Consider the following 21,194-nt stretch of genomic DNA (forward strand, 5'->3'; position numbering starts at 1 on the left):
GAGGAGGAAAGAGGGACAGAAGGACAGGGCTCCCAAAGAGGGACAAGGATCCGAAAGAGGGACAAGGATCCGAAAGAGGGGACTGTTGGGAGCTATGCCTAAATTGTAGTTTTTATGTGACAGAAGCTCCTGTTTTCTGCTTCCTCCCAATTCTGGGTGCATTGAGCTCTGTCTCTCTGTGTTGTTCTAACACAGGGGTCCCCAAACGTTTTGGGTCGAGGGCCTGATCAACGTACGGTACTTCAGACTGCTGGGGGGCCGGAGTATACATAAAATGATGTAGAAGTCTTTGCGGGCCAGACAGTGAAGCATACCCAGGTGACAACCGGCAGTGGACAGCAGTGCCACCTGAGGTGGAATTTGATTGGAAACCAGCAAATTACTGCTTTCTGGCTTCCATGTGGATGGGTGGTGTCAGCACTGCTATTCTATATGCGGACCACCAATATTTAAAGATATAGCTGACTGCATCTATAAGTAATACAATTTGTATGTGTGGGGCCGGTAAAAAAGCCTCAGGGGGCCACATTCGGCCCGCGGGCCTTAGTTTGAGGACCACTGTTCTAAGGCCTTGTCCACATTATAAATCGCCAGTGCCACTGCAAGCGCTGAGCGACTTATGGAGCGATTTTAAAATCGCTTTCTAAGCGCTTTTGTGTACCGTTTTTTCTTTCACATCCTGACGTCAGGCAGGAAGTGAACTCTTTGACCCAGAAATGAATAAATACAATGTATTTATTCATTAAAAGCGATCGGGAAATCGCTTTTCAAAGCTTTATCAAGCACTTAGCGATTTCCTTATCCTTTCTATTTAATCGCAAACGCTCTGGAAATGGTGCAGGAGCCACGTTTGTGATTGGATAGAAAGCACATTGCTTATGTGAGAACACTCCCATAAGCTAACATTGCACAAAGCGTTTTTAAGGCGAGTTTTCAAATCGCCAGCACTAAAAAAAAATAATAGAAGTCGCCCTTTATGTGAACAAGCCCTCAATGACAGAAATATGGGGGCGTCTTCTTTACTCTGTTTGAAAAAAATACCGGTTCCATTGGTGTCATTCTGGTCTTTTGAAAGCAGGAAGATATTAGCCCGGCGTGCCCCCAGTATTGGCCAGTCCCCCTATCCATAGGGAGATGTGCCCCCAGTATTGGCCAGCCCCCTCCCTATAGCCAGATTTACATCAAGTATTGGCCAGTAGAGATGGGCCGAACTGTTCGCCTGCGAACGGTTCCAGGCAAACTTTGGGTGGTTCGCGTTCGCCAGCGAAAGCGAGCTTTTCCGGAAGTTCGATTCACCCCCATAATGCTCCATTAAGGTCAGCTTTGACCCTCTACATCCTAGGTTCTCAACATGTGGTACGCGTACCCCAGGGGGTACTTCTGATGAGTCCAGGGGTACTTGGGCTTGATGTATTTAATTAATTTTTTAATAAATTTAAGGTGTCAGAAAATAATAAATCCTATATAAACAGCCAAACTAGTATTTCATGTAATTAAAAACAATAGCAAATGTGTGGAAACGGTTTAGAAACAATTATCAAGTACTACTATTAAGTGTATCTGTCTCAAGGGGTACTTGAGATCGTCTTTATATCAGGCGGTACTTGGCCATCACAGGCTTTCAAAAGGGGTACATACCCCATGAAATGTTGAGAAACACTGCTCTACATCACAGTCAGCAGGCACATTATCACCAATCAGACTACACTCACTCCTGGAGCCCCACCCCCCCTTATAAAAGGCAAGATTCTCCAGCCGTTTTACTCACTCGTCTGCCTACAGTAATTAGTTAAGGGACAGCTGCTGACAGACTCTGCTAGGGAGAGCTTAGTTAGGCTCTTGTAGGCTTGTTAGCTTGCTCCTGGCTGATTGTTATTCCTTATATTGTACCCCATAACCTCTCCCTCCTCCCTCTCTCCCTCCTCCTCCTCCGGAGGGTCTTCCAGGGAATTGTAGGATTTAAAAAGCCAGCTCACATACATTGGCCGGGAATCGAACCCAGGTCTAGTACTTGGTAGGCAGCTCTCCTCACCGCTATACCACCACCAACACTACATGCTGAAGCCAGCCTAGCATGTACCATTATGATATATCCAAGAGAAAAATGAGCTTGCTTAGGGATTTGTAGGATGTCAAAAGCCAACTCACATACATTAGCCAGGAATCGAACCCAGGCCTACCACTTGGTAGGCTGCTATCCTAACCATTATACCACCAACACAACAAACTACAATGCTACATGCTGAAGCCAGCCTAGCATGTACCATTGTGATATAGCCAAGAGAAAAATGAGCTTGCTTTAAGATTTGTAGGATGTCAAAAGCCAGCTCACATACATTGGCCGGGAATCGAATCCAGGTCTAGTGCTTGGTAGGCAGCTCTCCTCACCGCTATACCACCACCAACACTACATGCTGAAGCCAGCCTAGCATGTACCATTGTGATATAGCCAAGAGAAAAATGAGCTTGCTTAGGGATTTGTAGGATGTCAAAAGCCAACTCACATTCATTGGCCAGGAATCAAACCCAGGTCAACTGCTTGGAGGGCAGCTATGCTCACCACTATTCCACCAACACTACAGGCTGAAGTCAGCATAGCTGGCCTGGGAAGGATGAAAAGCTAGGTGGCCATGCAACCATTCCTGCTAACCTAAAGCTTACTTGTGTGTTTTACAACACATTGGCTCAAGATTTTACCAAATCCCTCCTCTGATAGCCAAATGAGCACCCTGTTATAAGGCACCCTTCCCCCCCCCCCACATGTAAAGGCAGTAAGGCAGGTAGGTGCCCCTCTCCCGATTCCCCCCAGCTACTTGTCTGCCACTCTCGCTGTGTCTCAAGGCGCCGCTAGAGGGCGTCATAGAAAACAACACACTGGCTGTAGATGAATCCCCAGCGCTGACATCGGATGTGCTTGCACTCTCTGCAAGCACATCCGATCCCATCGGCCCCGGAGGCCAGCCTGGCTGAGGATCTGCAAGCATGCTCAGCTCCGGTGTCTCTACAGGGGCCCGCAACTTTCTGCCGCACTCCCCTCCACTCCACTCTTTTCCACTGGCACACAGTAGGTGACTTGCGTATAAGTCAAGGGGGTAAACTTATCGGCTTATACTCAAGTATATATGGGTTTTTTTTGCAGGGTATACAAGAATTATTTGTATCTTGTCCTCTCTGCTGGCTGCATGTGCTATAGGAGAATGGCGTGGAAAGGTTGTGGGTTTCCTGGGTGCTGCTGTTGGTAAATTGTTGGCCAGAATGCCAACTGCATGTAGGAGGCGGGGGAGCAGCTGAGACTGACACTACAGATGTAAACACAGCCTCACAGCACGGCTGTGATTTATGAGGGATTGCAGAGTGCAGGGGGACCTTAGTGGGGTTTGGGATAGCAACAGAGGCTGGGCTGTATAGGCAGATCCAGCCTCTGTATGCAGATAACATTCTTTAAACACACCTCGGGTTCTCTTTAACCCTGAGTGGGGACAGGTCGAATCTCCCCACCTGCGTATACAGTGGTTGCCTGGGAGGTAACCCTGGTTTGTGAGTACTATTTTACTTACTCTATCACCCTTCCCATACCATACTTACTACACTATATTGGGCTCTCGGTGTCCCATTTTTTCTGTTTTCTAAAGCACTTAAAGGACTTACGAGGCCAAGTCCATAAAAAAAAAATAAAAAAAGTTAGCTACCTTGCTCAGCTTGTAAGGCACGGAGGACGCCGTCCGCGCCCTCCGTGCCGTTCCGCCTGGTCCCCGCCGCTGCACAGCCCCCCGAACGGTCCCCGACCGCGCGGCCCGGGTCGGGCTCCCCAGCCTGTACCAAGATGGCCGGCGGAGCTGGCCGCGGCTGCGCAGTCCGCATAGCCGCGAGTGCGGCTGCGCAGCTCTAAGGCCAACCCCCCGATCCACGCAACAGTAGCTGAGCTGAGCAAGGTAGCTAACTTTTTTCATTTTTTTTTTTATGGACTTGGCCTCGTAAGTCCTTTAAACAGCCAAGAAACAGTGAGAGACAGTTTGAGATAAGGTTTTACTGCAGGAAAGTGCAAAGGGTCATTATTTCTGCTTTGTATTATGGATTAAAAACCAGAAGGCCTGTTTTATTTAAGTTTTTCTCCTAAGCTTTTGCCTTGGTGATATTTTATTATATCTTATCAATAAAATGCCTTTTAAGCCCCCAGTGAGCAAGAAAATACTTTTAGTACATTTCCACTTACTTTTTGGTACTTTTTTTAATGAGTGCTTCAAAGTTATTTCAAACAGAAGAGAAAAATGATCTCCTAGGAGAAAAAACTTGAGAAAAAGTGAATCAAATCGGGCCAGAGTGTGGTTATAAAACTACAACTTTGAGAGAATGATGCAATGTTTAAAAAAAGCCATATAACCAGGGGCGTAGCAATAGGGGGTGCAGAGGTAACGACCGCATTAGGGCCCTTGGGCCAGAGGGGCCACGAAGGGCCATCCCTCAACCACATTATTAGCTCTCTATTGGTCCTGTGCTCATAATAATCACTTCTATAGATACTTTGAATAGTAGTGATCTCTAACAAGCTGTTCCCCATCCCCTTCTTGCACCTCAGACACTGTAGTTGTCATTGGCAGGTTTTGGTGTGCTGTAGCAATTGTTATGTATAGAGTGCTTGGGGGGCCCCATTGTAAAACGTGCATTGGGGCCCACAGCTCCTTAGCTACGCAACTGCATATAACTGAAAATAAAATTAGGGGACTCTATTCATGATCCGTACTACACAATACAATTCATTATATCATCCGTTTTTTTTCCCTTCAGGTTTGCGTTAACGGGAACTTGAACTGAGTAAAATTATTTAAAATAAACTCATGATGTAGCTGCAAATGAATATTACATACATACTAACCTCACCATCAGTTCCTCTCAGACGCTCACCATTTTCTTCTTACAGTGATCCCTTTCAGTTCTGACAAGATTTTGCCAGAACTGAAATACATCAGTTACTGTCAGTTATACATCAGTTGCTGTCAGATATAACTGAAAGGACAACTCATGTGCAAGGTAATATCCATGTTTCCCTATGGCTCAAGCGGGCGATATTACTGTTTAACAGTGTGCTGACCCGGATACTGTTACAAGGTCATGACATTTTAAAATGGAGGACAGAGAATTCCATCGATCACGGTGAATAAACATGACGCGGGAGAGGAGAAAGATCGATGAGGAGACTACAGGGGAGGCAAGTATGACCTGTGTATGTTTATTCTGACTAATTTTCAGTTCAGGTTTGCTTTAAGAAACAACTATCAAAGAAGCTGTTTTTTATGTAAACCCTGCATACCTATAGAGCATTTATCCAGCAACAATAGAAAGCTTTTAAGCCTGTGTGAAAAAAATGCCTTGTTTACCAGCTGTTTGTAACAATTTGTATTGGCATCGGGCTAGAGCTATACCATGTAGCTAGGTTACACTTCTCTGTCACTATTCACAGAGGAATGATTTACTGTGTGTTTCTGCCCTGCCTGCTTTCTCGCAGATCATAAGAACAGCTGAGGGATTTTTAGATGCACAGAAAAATCTTAAAAATAAGCACCTGTACTTTTTCTTTACTTGGATGCTCCCCCCCCATTCAGAATGAGATCTCCCTGGTTGTAAACTGTTTATTTTAAACTGTGAGGCAGAGAGACAGGCACAGGATCAGGCACACCGGACTGCAGCTGATGATTATTTACACACATTTAACCAGTTCACCCCCAAGGGTTTTTATCCTAACGGACCAGAGCAATTTTCAGTTGTCAGCGCTCCTCCCTTTTATTCCCTAATAACTTTATTACTACTTATCACAAGAAAATGATCTATACCTCGTTTTTTTCGCCACCAATTAGGCTTTCTGTGGATAGTACATTTTGCTAAGAATTTTTTTATTCTAAATGCATTTTAATGAGAAAAACAGAAAAAAAATATCATTATTTCTCAGTGTTCAGCCTTTATAGTTTTAAAATTAAACATTCTCCTGTGGATAAAACAAACACGTTTTATTTGCCCAGTGGTCCCGATAATTAAACCGTTTAGATTATGTCCCTACCACAATGTATGGCGACAGTATATTATTTTGAAATATAAGTGGTTATTTTTCTGTTTGTTCTGGCCATAATTACAAGCCCCTATGTAATAAATTAAAATTAATTTTCCCCCATAAAATATAGAATAAAAAAAGCTGAGTCCCTAAGGCAACTATTTTTTTTTTTTTTTTAAGCTGATTTTTTTTTTTACAAGTGTTTTTTTTGGGGGGGAGGGTTGGAAGTGTAATTTTATTAATGATGTGTATATACTTGAAAATGTATGTATTTTGTAGGTGTAATATACTTTTTGGCCACAAGATGGCGCTAGTGAACACTCATAGGACGTGTTCACTTTTTTTTTTTTTTTTTTTTTTTTTTTTTACACACTTTATTAAACTGTTACATTTCCTGTTTATGTGAATGGACGTAGCCGCTGTTCGCGGTCACGTCCATTCACTCCAGGCACTGCGATTGGGTAGAGGACTGTTCAGTCCTCTTCCCCAATCGCCCAGCACGGGATCCTAACGGTAATGGCGGCGGCAGCGGCGGACACACGGCGGTAGCAGCGGCGGGAATGCGCGACGTATTAAAACGTCATGTTGCTGTTAATAGCGGTAAGCATGACGTTTTAATACGTTAGGATGGCGGTAAATGGTTAAAGCTATATTTCTGCTTTCTATCAATCTGAACAGATTCCAGTCACAGTATTACAGCCAGTGAAGACTGTTTCTGTATGCTGGATGTGCTGCACACAGTCCTACATAGTAATGCCCACAGTGAAAGCTGTTCTCTGTAAATGTCATATTTTCTTCACCTAAAACATGAAAAGATGAAAAAAAAAGCCTTTGTATTGCTATTTGCTAGTAATGACTGGAAATATATGTGGCATTTAGAATTTTTGTTAACTTTGATAGTTGTCCTTTAAGGACAAACTCCTCACTTTAGACAGATCGCTATCAATTTCTCCTGGAATGATTTGACAGCGAGAAACCTCCAACCTAAAAAAAAAACAAAAAACTGAAGTCTTTACTTTCATGAAAACTGGAGGTCTCAGCAACTTTGTCTAGTGAACAATTAGGCAACAATTCTGCTGACTGCCCTCCTCCGGCGTCAGATCGGATGACTCTCCTGAAATGGAGATATTAAATCAAAACAACACCTTGAGATTGATTTGTTCCCGGCACAGCGAGGTCTGAGGAGCCCGCTCATGCATTCTCTTATTAAGTATTATAATGTGCGGCCACAGACTCCACATTACTGCATTTTCCACAAAGTCGAGGATGCTGGGAGGAAAAAAAAAGTGAAGAGTGTTACCTTTCTCTGAGAGAAGAGCGGCTCAGCACGGGGCTGGGGGGGTGTCTGTGCACATACAATGGAACAGACCTGGAGGCTGAACCCCCGTAGGGAGACGCAGTTCCATAATCCACCTCTAGAGGCGCCGGGTCATTTAAACTGTCCAAGGACATCTGAAGTTCATCAACATGCATCCTTCTGGAGTCCTAGAACAAGCACAAATACATAATTATGATTCTAGTGTGCAGTACTGATTCTACTGTGCAGGGTGGTGTGGCCATAATGCGCCCGATCCCAGAAGCTGAGCAGGGTCGGGCCTGGTAAGTACTTGGATGGGAGACCACATGAGAGTACCAGGTGCTGTAGGCTTTTGCTTTAAAGGGGTTCTGTTGACGATATTAACCTTTTAGGGACCAAGTACGTTGAATCAACGTCCAGCAGGTGGTGCTACCTTTCTGACTGGACGTTGTTTCAACGTCTGCGCTAACGAACCGTCCTGACGCGATCGTGAGCACCGGAGAGGGGAGATTAAGCTGTCATGTGACAGCTGGCATCTTCCCTCAGTGATCAGCAGCCATCGCGCATGGCTGCTGATCACGTGATCACTACGATCGCCGTCGGATCGTAGCGATCAATTTGACAGCTGAGGCGGTAGGGGGGAAAGAAGAGGATCTGCTCACCTCCCTGCCGTTCCCGCGACGATCGGCGCCCCCCACTGCTCTTGCCGGCATTTCTGCTCCTTCTGACGTCACCCCGGGTCCCGGCTTGATGACGTCATCATGCTGCGACCCGGAACTGAGTGGCAGTAGGAGCAGAGATGCCGGCCGGAACGCTGCGGCTTGTCGCTGGAGCCTGGAAGGTGAGTGATTGCCGCTGACAAGGGGGGACACCTGGCCACATGGGGGGGAGACAGCCCAGCCAGACCCTGCAGGGATTCGGCTGCCTGACCCCCCCAAACGTGCACCCCCCTTCTGCAAAAATGCCTGGTCCTGAAGGGGGGTTAGGCGGCCGGTCCCGAAAGGGTTAAAACAAAAAACGTACACTTACCCGGGGCTTCTATCAGCCCCCTGCAGCTGTCATGTCCTGCGCCGTCCTCCTACGATCCTCCATTCCCCGCCGCCGGTCTCGTTCTTCTAATACAACTGCGGCTGCGCGGCCGTCTCCGGGAGCTTACTGCGTAGTATGAGGTTTAATCGTACTGCGCCTGTGCAGTAAGCTGCCAGAGATGCAAGCGGGAGCAAGTATTATTTGGCTAGTTAGACGAATAATTAGACCGGGACCGGCAGCGGGGAACGAAAAATCGTAGGATGACGGCGCGGGACATGACAGCTGCAGAGGGCCGATAGAAGCCCCAGGTCAGTGTCAGTTTTTGTTTTAAGTACTTTCCACAGAACCCCTTTAAAGGCAGCACAGTGACACACTAGCCTTGCAGCGCTGGGTCCCCGGTTTGAATCTCAGCCAGGACACTATCTGCATGCTGTTAGTATGTTCTCCCTGTGTCTGTGTGGGTTTCCTCTTGGCACTCCGGTTTCCTCACGCATCCCAAAAACCATAAAGATAAGTTAACTGGATTCCACCTAAATGGGCCCTGGGCTACAATACACTACATGATACATACATAGACAGACATGTGACTATGGTAGGGACTAGATTGTGAGCTCCATTGAGAGACCGCTAATATACTCTGTACAGCGCTGTGGAAGATGTTGGCACTATATAAACACTAAATAATAATAAGTTCTTGAATCAACAAGTGACTTAACATTCGTCTATATTATTATTTATTGGATTTATATAGCGACAACATATTATGCAATGCTGAACAATAAATAAGGTTAACCTAATACAGGCGAAAAGCAGTAAGATACACAATGCCAGATCATCATGGGGTAGTAGTCGTAATAATACAAGCTCACACCATTCTGTGGGCAGAGTGCACGATCCAGTAGGATAAAAAAAAAGGAGGGAGGGCCCTGCCAAAGGCTTACAATCTAGAGCAGGGGTCTCAAACTCGCGGCCCGCGGGCCATTTGCGGCCCGCGATACAATATTTTGTGGCCCCAGGGCCCCAGAGCTTGTAGGGGCCCCCAGTGGCTACAAGAGGAAAAAAAAATTTTTCAAATCGGCCTTATAGTTTTTGAGAAAATTGATTTTAAATTTGCAAAGGAAAAAAATACACATTTAAAAACCCGCCGACTTTAATGGTTAATAGCAAATCCACCTTAAATGCTAGAAACCCTAAATTTGCAGGATATGTTAAGGAGATCATTAGGAATAAGAGGAAAAAACAATTTTTCAAAAAGACCTTATAGTTTTTGAGAAAATCGATTTTAAAGTTTCAAAGGAAAATAGTATACTTTTAAATGCGGTAAATGTCACTTTTAGTAGCAAGCCTAACGGTAGTGTAATTTTACATGTATCAAAAGAAAGAGCAATACATTTCCTGACGGGGTTTCCAGGGGGTCCATACGCAGCCGCAGCGCTTTGGCCAGGGATCGCTATACAGCCGTAATATGGCTGTATGAAGATTCCTGGCATTTTTTCCTATTTTCCCAATTTTTTTTTTTATGTTTAGAGTGGGCGGGCAGAGGCGGCGATCCGCCGCGATTGACTTCAGGAGGGGCAGAGCTGAAGCTGAAAGCTCTGCCCCTTCCAGGAAATGCCGGCGGATTGCCCCCCGGGGCGATTTGGGGGCTCTGCAGCCCTCGTTTTGCGGCGGGGACATGTGAACTCCCTTATGCGGCCCAGCCTCATCCTGACTTTGCCTCCTGCGGCCCCCGGGTAAATTGAGTTTGAGACCCCTGATCTAGAGGGAGGGGGTGGTGACTCAATTTGTGTGTGTGTGTGTGTGTGGGGGGGGGGGGGTCCATCCAGAGGTTCTCGGCAGAGAGAGTTAGGGTAGACCTCTCTGAAGGGGTGAGTTCTGAGGGCTTGTTTGAAGGTGCTGAAGGAGGGAACAAACCTGATGGGCAGTGGTAGAGAGTTCCACAGCATGGTGGCAGCTCTAGTGAAGTCCTGTAGCATGGGAGTGCGGGATGCGTGGGGTGGTTAGGAGCAGATCATTGGAAGAGCAGAGTAGGTGGCCAGGTGTGTATCTGCTGACCAGGTCAAAGATGTAGGTCTGGCAGGACTTGGCTAGGCGTAGGACCTTGAAGCTGATTCTGAAGCGGATCGGGAGCCACTGGAGGGATTTGCATAGAGGGAGCCACTTGGTTCAGTCAAAATCTTTTGTGTGTCTAAGAGCTTTTAAAAATTCTACAGGGGCTGCTCTAGCAGCCAGAGGAGGTCAATGAGCTGCTGGCCTGCATGCAAATGGTATACAAGTTGTAAATCAGCCACTCGGAATTATCAGGAAGTTAATTTGATTGGACCAGTCCAAACTGCATACAGCTGGCATTTGAGCCAAATTATTAGCCAGTGTTGCCAACTCATCCCTTTAATTACTGACACTTAAGAATTACACAGGTCTCGTGGCTAGGAAGATGCAGTTTAGGCAGTGATTATTTAAACGTTACCCTAGAACCTGCACACCTTAAACTGCACTGATTGGTGAATGGGAATATGTGTTTCCAAAGCTGATCAAAGTGCATGTGAATGAATTATCAAGGAATGATCACATCTTCAACCTTATGGGGATGAGGTTAGCATTCGGTGTAGGCAGGAGAGTTAGTGTTATGCATAAATAGGTGCGGTTAGTGTTTGGTGTAGGTAATAAGGAAGATATTAGTTGAATACTAGTAACAATATATTACCGATAGTCTAACTATAGGCATCATGTAGCACACAAACACATGGCCAACAACCAATATGATGTTACGTGGTGGGTGGGGCAAAAAGCACCAAAGAAGGCAACTGCTGTTGCTCGGCTGAGTTTGCTAGCTGGGCGGGCGGCAGTCGGGAGCTGTTGTACAAACACCAGAGGCAGAACCGGTTCTAGATTTTTTGCTGCCTGAGGCAAACTTGTGAGGATTCACCCCCCAGATTTGGAATGACCACACAGCACTTGACAATTTACTCTGCTTAATTTAATGTTCTCACGTGACATGCTGCAGCTCAACACAATGGGACACTGGCTGGCTGGCTGGCTGCAAGTCTGTGACAACAAACTGCTCATCCTCAGCCAGTTGGCCATCCACCATTCCTTCTCAGTCAGGACAGCAGTACCACTTCCTCCTTTTTCTGTGCAAATCAAATGAAACTCTGCTGCTCTCCTGCCTCCCCCTCCTCACTCACTGTCAGACTCCTCACACAGCACAACAAGCTGCTTTTCCCACAATGATGACCTCTTCACCTCGCTCTCTTCTCGCTACTCTGCCTGCCTGCTGTTAGAGTAAACACAGTACAAAAATGCTTCCCCTGTAATCTCTTCGCCTGATGCAGATGTTTCACCTTGCTTCATGAGAGAACCAGCCCTGGCCAGAGGCAGTTGCCATCGGCGGCCTCAGGTGACATTAATCTAGCATGTGTATGGGGCTGCTCTCCAAGGGACTATTTTGTCTTTACTGTGATAGACAGTTGAAAATTTCAAAATAGTGAAATCTAGTTAAAAGACTTTCGACCATTCTAGCTGCTTTACTTTTTAACGCAACCCTCTCCTGCCTCAACTCACTTTTCCTAGCAGTGCTCTGGTGTCTTTATAAAGCTACGTACACACATACAACAACGATCGTTCGTTGTGAACGACGAACAAACTTTTAATTGATTTTAAAGGTGTGTAACGATCTGATCGTTAGAACGAACGTTACATCACGTAAAGCAACTATTGCGCTTGCGCATAAAAATTAAAAGCTCCATGGAGAAATGCGCATGTCAAGCCTAGTACGAACGACCGTTTCCAACGATGTACTACTTTTGAAAACGATCGTCGTCGGAAAAAATCCGCCAAGCTAGATCATTCGTTTTTAGCTCGTCCGTCGTTAGACTTAATGGTCGTTGGCTGCTTTTTTTTTAAATGATCGTCGTTTAAAATGATCGGGGAACAATCGTTTCAAACGACTATAGTCGCATGTGTGTACGCACCTTTAGAATGAAGCTCTTTCTCCCCTCGAGTCACTCACTAGAAGCTGACATTACTGTAGAGTCAGGCTCTAGTTACTTCCTATACAGGTACTCTTTCATTTTCAGAACACACAGAAGTGATAGGAGACGTATCAGTCGAGCAGAGCGGATGATTTGTTAGTTGGATGGGAACTTGGAAAGTGTGGCTGGGAGTATTATCCTGAATCAGCACAATGCACTTCCACAATATTTCACGCCTCGATTCCTTGATAGCATCTTGCAGCTGACGGAGTGGATGTTCAGTACAATTTGGCCTTCTTAAAATATAGGCAATTGTGTAGAATCGCCTCACCCTGCGCAAAAACGGAACGCCTATAATACATCATTTCAGGACATTAGGAGTCAATGTGCACCTAAAAGTCTGCCTGAACAGATTGCTTTCATATCATTATATACAATGATAATGTTGCCTTTCCAATAAATGGGGTGTTTTCTAAGTAGAAGGCATCCCTGGGAGGTTCCATCATGTGACTCTACCTTGGCAGAAATCTTAAGCTCCACCCCCCTTGGAGCACGGCCAACAAAGTTTCCTATAGTCAAAGCCATGGTTTTCCAAGTAGTAGACAAGACGCAGAACATTTGCATTGCGCTTTCCTCCTGGCGGACTCAAAGCACCAGAGCTGCAGCCACTAGGCGTACGAGAGGAATCAGGGCAGGAGACTTGGGCGCAGGATACAGCCGGTATATGGCTGATCCTGCTGCTGCACAAGTTCCCGGCCGTGTTAAATACTATTCCCCCTCCAGGCCGCCATGCATGGTGGGGAATTAAATAATTTGGTTTCCAGCTATTGTTAGAGGGCGAATTATTGTGTTTTAAAAGTAACTTCAGCTCCGTCTTCTGACAGCGCCGAAGTTACTCCCTGTGCGCCGATATAGCTGTAATTCCTATTAAGGCCTATGGTGGCGCCAGCTGCGCCCAAGTCTCCTGCGCTGGAATCACCGTGTTTGGCCACCAAGACACACTCTATAGGCAGTATCAGGGTTAGGGAGTCTTGCCCAAGGTCACCTACTAAATAGGTGCTGGCTTACCAGCCAGGAAGAGCCGAGATTCAAACCTTGGGCTCCTGTGTCAGAGGCAGAGCCCTTAAAGAGAGTCTGAAGCGAGAATAAATCTCGCTTCAGACCTATCCCGCGGCTTAACGAGGGTTCCTTCACCCCCAAATCCCCTCCGTAATGCGGGGGAGCGCTTCCTGGTTGGGGCAGGGCTGACCGCCGCAGCCCTGCCCCACGCACGTCTGTCAGCGCGTATCTCCGCCTCTCCCCCGCCCCTCTCAGTCTTCCTTCACTGAGAGGGGCGGGGGAGAGGCGGCGATGCGCCGCTGACAGACGCGACTGGAGGCAGGGCTGCAGCCGTTAGCCCTGCCTCCAGGAGCGACCAAGTCTGCGACCAAGTGTCGCAGTGGGGGGTTTGGGGGTGAAGGGACCCCCGTTTAGTGGCGCTATAGCGGCGGTTTAGCAGGGGCACACGTGCCCCTGCTAACTAGGAGCTCTGAAGCGAGATTTATTCTCGCTTCAGAGTCTCTTTAACCATTACACTACAGTGTTGTCCCCAGTGTTGAAATGTTTCCCAGCCGGGTGGCATGATAAAGTAGCCAGGTGGGGAGTGACGGAGGAATACAGGGTTGGCACAACTAGGGCTGTGGAGTCGCACAAAAATCATCCGACTCCAACTTCGACTTCTCAGTTTATGAAACCAGATTCCAACTCCAGGTACAAAAAAAAAAAAAAAAGGATACAATGTGTTTAGGAGGGATAGAACAGGGAAAAAAGGTGGAGGGGTTTGTCTCTTTGTTAAGAATTCTTTTACAGCTGTCCTCAACGATGAGATGGAGGAAGATTGCGAAGATGTGGAGTCCGTTTGGGTAAATATTCATGGTGGAAATAAAAGTTGCCAATTGCTTATTGGGGTATGCTACAGACCACCTCTTATTAATGAAGCTGCAGAACTGCGATTACTACAGCAGATTGAAAAAGCTGCAAGTAAAAATGAGTTCATAATTATGGGCGACTTCAACTTTCCAGACATTGACTGGGGTATTGAGGCTACCCATTCTGGTAAAAGCAGCAGATTTCTGGCAGCACTACAGGACAATTACTTGACTCAAATGGTAACGGAACCAACTAGGGGGAATGCGTTACTGGATCTGATCATTTCTAATAGACCAGATAATGTATCAAATGTGCAGGTTCAAGAACATTTGGGAAATAGTGATCAAACCATGATAACGTTTGATCTGGTGACTGATAGGCCACGGGGCAGCGGGACCACTAAAACTATGAATTTTAGAAAAGCAAAGTTCAATCAAATTAGGCAGGCACTAAGTTTGGTGAACTGGGATAATGTACTACAAGGGAAGGACACTGAAGGGAAATGGCAAGCTTTTAAATGCATTTTCAATCAATATTGTAGTATGTATATCCCATATGGAAACAAAATGTCTAGGAATAAAAAAAGGCCTCTATGGATGAATAGAAAGGTTAGGGATAAAATGAAGAGGAAAAAGAATGCCTATAAGGTCCTAAAACAGGAGGGGACTGAGGCTGCACTAAGCAATTATAAGGAGTGCAATAAAAATTGTAAAAAAGAAATTAGGCTGGCAAAGATCGAAGCTGAAAATCAAATCGCTAGGGATATCAAATCTAACCCAAAAAAGTTTTACAAGTACATCAACTCTAAAAAAAAAAAGGTTGACTGTATAGGAATCCTAAAGGATGAGGGTGGGAACTCAATGGTGGATGACCAAGGTAAGGCAGAGTTATTAAATGCTTTCTTTGCTTCTGTCTTCACAAAAGAAACAGCACTGTTGCAAATTACAGAGGCAGAAGAGTCTCAATCTTCTAACTGTAATATTAAATACTTAACGCAGGAAGAAGTAAAGGCAAGACTAAATAAATTAAAAATAGACAAGGCACCTGGCCCGGATGGCATGCATCCTCGGGTCCTAAGAGAATTAAGTTCAGTTATAGCTAAGCCCCTTTATCTTATCTTTTGTGACTCTCTTGCAACTAGCAGAGTCCCAGTGGATTGGCGTACAGCCCACGTTTTCCCATTATTTAAGAAGGGCAAAAAATCTGATCCAGGAAATTATAGACCTGTAAGCTTAACATCAGTTGTATGCAAACTATTTGAGGGGTTACTAAGAGATACTATACATGACTTCATAGTAGAAAATAATCTTATTTCTCAGCATCAACATGGGTTTACTAAAGACAGGTCCTGTTTGACTAACATGCTCAGCTTTTATGAGGTAGTGAATGCTAATATGGATATTGGGAATGCTGTAGATGTGATATACTTGGACTTTGCAAAGGCCTTCGACACTGTTCCCCACAGAAGTCTGGTGCAAAAGTTGAGGATGCAAGGACTGGGGAAGAGTTTGTGAGCATGGATAGGGAACTGGCTAATGGACAGAAAACAAAGAGTTGTGGTCAATGGATCGTACTCAAAATGGGAGAATGTTAGCAGTGGGGTCCCACAGGGGTCTGTACTGGGTCCAGTGCTCTTCAATTTATTTATTAATGACCTAGTAGATGCAGTAGTGAGCAATGTTGCTATTTTTGCAGATGATACAAAATTGTGCAGAATCATCAACTCTCAGGAAGATAGTGTCATATTGCAACAGGATCTGGATAGGATGGCTATATGGGCACATACATGGCAGATGAAATTCAATGTTGACAAATGTAAAGTCATGCATTTTGGTCGTACCAATGGTCTAGCACCATACAAAATAAATGGGATACAGTTGGGAACATCAAACTTGGAGAAGGACTTAGGAGTACTCATCGACAACAAGTTAAATAATCATACTCAATGCCAAGCCGCTGCAGCTAAAGCGAACAAAATTTTGGGATGCATTAAAAGGGAAATAAAAACTCGAGATGCTAGCATAATATTGCCCCTGTTTAACTCTCTAGTAAGGCCACGTCTGGAATATGGAATTCAGTTCTGGGCACCACATTACAAAAAAGATATTGCAGTTTTAGAGCAGGTACAGAGACGAGCTGCAAAATTGATACGTGGGATGGAAGGTCTCGCTTACCAAGAAAGGTTAAATAAACTGGGTTTATTTAGTCTAGAGAAAAGACGCCTTAGAGGAGATCTAATTAACATGTATAAATACATCAGAGGGCAATATAATTGCTTGGCGGATGAGCTTTTTGTCCCTAGGCCTTCTCAAAGGACTAGAGGACATGAGATGCGCATGGAGGAAAAACGTTTTAGCCATTTATTTAGGAAAGGGTTCTTTACAGTAAGAGTGATTAAGATGTGGAATGCATTGCCACAGGAAGTCGTTATGGCAAACTCTATACCTGCATTTAAAGGGGGCTTAGATGCTTTCCTTGCGTTGAAAGACATCCATGGCTACAATTACTAGGTTATGCCTAATGATGTTGATCCAGGGATTTTATCTGATTGCCATCTGGAGTCAGGAAGGGATTTTTCCCTTTTGGGGCTAATTGGACCATGCCTTGTGGGGTGTTTTTCGCCTTCCTCTGGATCAACAGGGGTATGTGGGGGACGGGCTGGAGATGTACTTTGTACTGGTTGAACTCGATGGACGTATGTCTTTTTTCAACCAAAATAACTATGTAACTATGTACCCAAAATTGCTCCAAATCCTTAGTGTAATACTTACCAAGGTTATGGCTTTGGTACAAAAATCATCCAACACCTCAGTTTATTGAGACCACCAAAACCGACTGTGACCTCAGGTACCGAAAATTGCTCCTCAACTCTGACTCCACAGCCCTGGCCGCAACTCTGCTTACAGCCTAGGAGGTGGATGAGGAAGCTAGCTGGTGACAGCCGGGTGCTCAACAAAATAAGCCGGGTGGAGCGCCCGGCAAAAAGAGCCTGGGGAGAACACTGCACTATCCAGCCACTAAAGCAGTAATGCATGGTTGTGACAGTTGGACCACAAGGAAGGCTGAGCATCTAAGCTTCGATTCCTTTCAATTGTGGTGCTGGAGAAGACTTTTGAGAGTTACTTGTAAAAAAAAACATATAGTTAGGGTCAACAAGAGGTTTGGAAAAAACTTATATACTTAAACTTATATACTCAGCTGACACTTGCTGCCGGATGTTGGTGATTGGTCCCATTTTCCTGGGGGCTTGGTCTGTGATCTATTCCTTCTATATAAGCCCTGGGCATTCAGTTACTCGCTTTCCGTTATAGCTGTCAGTTCGCTGATTGCTAGGGCCTTTTGCTTGTCTTTAGACCTTGATTTTGCTTCATCCTTCTGTACTTCTGCCATCTGATCTAGTGTATGACCTGGCTTGTTTTCTGACTTCGATTTTGTCTAACCCTGTTGCACTGCTGCCAACTGTCTCTTGTGTATGACCCTGCAATTCTCGACTACCGATTCTGTCTCTCAATTGTATATTACTGTCACGTGTTCAGCGTTACAATATTTAAAAAGAGTATTAAAAAGTACAAGGACACATCCTTGGTAGTTAAACATACCTTATTTACTTGCATAAAAGCCTAATTTTTCAGCACAAAAAATGTGCTGAAAAGTTACCCCCTCGGCTTATATGCGAGTCAGTGGAGCAGAACAGATGGTGGAGCAGGTTTTGCTACTGGCAGAGGAGTGTAAGGCTTGTGCACTAGTAATTCTGCTCTTGCCAGCTGGCTCCTTGCTGTGTCCATGCCCCCCCATCCCCTGCAACATGGTGTGCAGAGTGGGCTGCTCAAGACTTCCAATGTCCCCTGGATTGTGGAGCGGAGTGTGTAAGCAGCTTGTCAGTGGTGCAATGATCAGGGATTCTTACTGCGTGGCAATCGCTGTGTCTCATATCTATGATGCCACCAAGTGGCGTCTTGAGACACAGCTGTATCATTCCTTGGGGCACATCTGGGTATGAGTAGAGGGCATGACTTGTGCTGGGGGCACAACGGCTCTTGTGGAGGGGGCTAAATTAGTGAGGGGGCTTATATGCGAGTCAATCACTTTTTACTGGTTTCTGAGTGAGAAGTGGGTACCTCGGCATATGGGTCAGCTTATATGCGACTATATACGGTAGTTCAAGTAAAAAAAAAAAAGCGATAATTCCATTGAAAAAAACACCACTATCAACCAGCATCCACAGGTCAGTGAAGAGTGTCTGAGGGGGAGTATCGCACAGCTTGGAGCACTTCAGGGGAGCTGAACAAATAGCTCCTTTTTATTTGGAAATGAAATACTTGTTTTGAGCTCCCTTGAAGTGATCCAAGCCATGCAATACTCACCTTCAGACACTGTTCACTGACCTGTTGAAGCTGGTTGATACCCATGAAACGCATTGTGGTTTTTTTGTTTTTTTTTTCAATAGAATTACCTCTTTTTTTTACCCTGAACTTCTGTATGTATAATTTCCTGAGGTAGTGATAGAAACTATTTTCATGATAGTGGTCCTTTAAAGAACAACTTAAGTGAGAAGAATATGGAGGCTGCCATATTTATTTTCTTTTAAAAAATACCAATTGGTATTGTTTAAAAGAAAATAAATATGGCAGCCCTGCTGATCTATTTGGCTGCAGTAGTGCCTGAATAACAGCAGAAACAAGCATGCAGCTAATATTGTCAGTTCTGACAACAATGTCAGAAACACCTGATCTGCTGCATGCTTGTTCAGGGGCTATGGCTAATAGTATTAGAGGCAGAGGACCAGCAGAGCTGCCAGGCAACTGGTATTGCTTAAAATGAAATAATTATGGCAGCCTTCATATACCTCTCACTATAGTTGTCCTTTAATATTTCCCTGATTAAAAAAAATAAATCTACATTTGCATTGAACCGTTACACCAGCGGTAGGGAACCTATGGCTCGGGAGCCAGATGCGGCTCTTTTGATGGTTGCATCTGGCTCACAGACTAATCAGTAGGGGTTGATTCATTAAGCTACACTGCTCAAGCAGCGCAGCTTAGTGTGGCAGTGTAAGTAACATTTTCAAAGTAGGCATGCTACAAACTTACCCGCACTACCCCAAAACTAACGACTGCTCCAATTGTCCCACCCTGGATCCTTTCAGGTCCAGTGACTTTGTAGGACGAGATCCCGACACTTTGATTGACCCTATAGGCTGCCTGTCCCTTAAAGAGAATCTGTATTGTTAAAATCGCACAAAAGTAAACATACCAGTGCGTTAGGGGACATCTCCTATTCCCCTCTGTCACAATTTTGCCGCTCCTCGCCGCATTAAAAGTGGTTAAAAACAGTTTTAAAAAAAGTTTGTTTATAAACAAACAAAATGGCCACCAAAACAGGAAGTAGGTTGATGTACAGTATGTCCACACATAGAAAATACATACATACACAAGCAGGCTGTATACAGCCTTCCTTTTGAATCTCAAGAGATCATTTGTGTGTTTCTTTCCCCCTGCAGTTCTCATGCACTGAAGTTTCAGGCTGTTTCTTACTGCAGAGTGCAGACAGCTCTGCCTGTATGTAATTCCTCAGTATGTGAAAGCCCAGCCAGCTCAAAGGAGGATTTATCCAGCTTGTAAAAGATAATAGAGCAGAGAGAAGCTGCCCTAATCTAAATAACACACAGGCAGTGTGCAGAGAGGGGCCTGGAGGGGGGAGATGCATCACAGAACCACAACACTGAAGAACTTGGCAGCCTTCCAGACACAGGGCGACAAGTCCGACAGGGGAGAGATAAGCTAATTTATTACAGAGATGGTAATAGAAGAAAGTGCTGCAGTAAGCCAGAGCACATTAGAATAGGTATAGGAACTTGTAGGATGGTAGAAAATAGGATTCAATTTTTGTTACGGAGTCTCTTTAACCTCCCCAGCGTTCAATTTCCCCAGGATTTCTGTGCAAACAGTGATAACATTTATTTTTAAAACTTTTTTTTTTCCTGTAACTTGCCAAAATGTGTCAAGCAAGGGTCTAGTATACAGTGCAGGAGAGTATTGATGTGTATGCATGTTTATACTGTTCACAGCATGTTTTTTTGAACGGACATTTCTGTCCATACCGCTAGGGAGGTTAAGAGGCAGCCTATTCGTCCTACAAAGTGAATCAACCCTCAAGTCAGCTAGCTAATTGTACAAGCTGTTAGTCTGTATTTCTCCTGTCTGACTCGCGGGGAAATTGCTGATGTTGCTGAAACCCAAGCAAAGCTGAAGACATGTCTGACACTTCCGCTGCCCGGAGGATAAACTGTATACACATCACCATGGCAACAGGGACGTGAGCCCTACTGTCCCAGTTGGAAACATATTGTATGGCTCTCACGAATTACATTTTAAAATATGTGGCGTTTATGGCTCTCCCAGCCAAAAAGGTTCCTGACCCCTGCGTTACACAAAAGACAAATACAAGATAAAGGGAGGGGGGTGTTCACAAAAACAAATCCCTAGGATATAGCATCACAGAAGACGCTGGCTCTATACAAATCAAATTATAAGATTTTTTTTTCCAGCAGGGGGTGATGAAATAGCCGGGTGGGGCAAGTGGAGAGAATGCAGGGTCGGTGCTTCTGTGAGCAATTCTGCTTACAGCATAGGAGGAGGTGAGCTGATAACAGCCGGGCGCTCACAAAACTAGCCGGGTGGAGCACCCGGCTAAAAGAGCCTGAGGAGAACGTGTGTGTGTGTGTGTGTGTATGTGTGTGTATGTGTGTGTGTATGTGTGTGTGTGTGTGTGTGTGTGTGTGTGTGTGTGTGTGTGTGTGTGTGTGTGTGTGTGTGTGTGTGTGTGTGTGTGTGTGTGTGTGTGTGTGTGTGTGTGTGTGTGTGTGTGTGTGTGTGTGTGTGTGTGTGTGTGTGTGTGTGTGTGTGTGTGTGTGTGTGTGTGTGTGTATACAGTGGCTTGCAAAAGT

General features: G+C 45.1%; 1 protein-coding gene across 4 annotated transcripts in view; it reads right to left on the reverse strand.

Annotated features, from left to right (window-relative positions):
- SPATA6 (spermatogenesis associated 6) overlaps nucleotides 1–21,194 on the reverse strand; it is a 140,931-nt gene that overhangs the window by 50,483 nt on the left and 69,254 nt on the right. For all 4 annotated transcript variants that reach the window (XM_068239040.1, XM_068239037.1, XM_068239039.1 and 1 more), the window contains one exon: nucleotides 7,344–7,528. In XM_068239040.1, coding sequence (XP_068095141.1) covers nucleotides 7,344–7,528 — 185 coding nt within the window. The remainder of the gene's footprint in view (nucleotides 1–7,343; nucleotides 7,529–21,194) is intronic.

The sequence above is a fragment of the Hyperolius riggenbachi genome, chromosome 6 (genome assembly GCF_040937935.1).
Source record: "Hyperolius riggenbachi isolate aHypRig1 chromosome 6, aHypRig1.pri, whole genome shotgun sequence".
Classification (NCBI taxonomy): Eukaryota; Metazoa; Chordata; class Amphibia; order Anura; family Hyperoliidae; genus Hyperolius; species Hyperolius riggenbachi.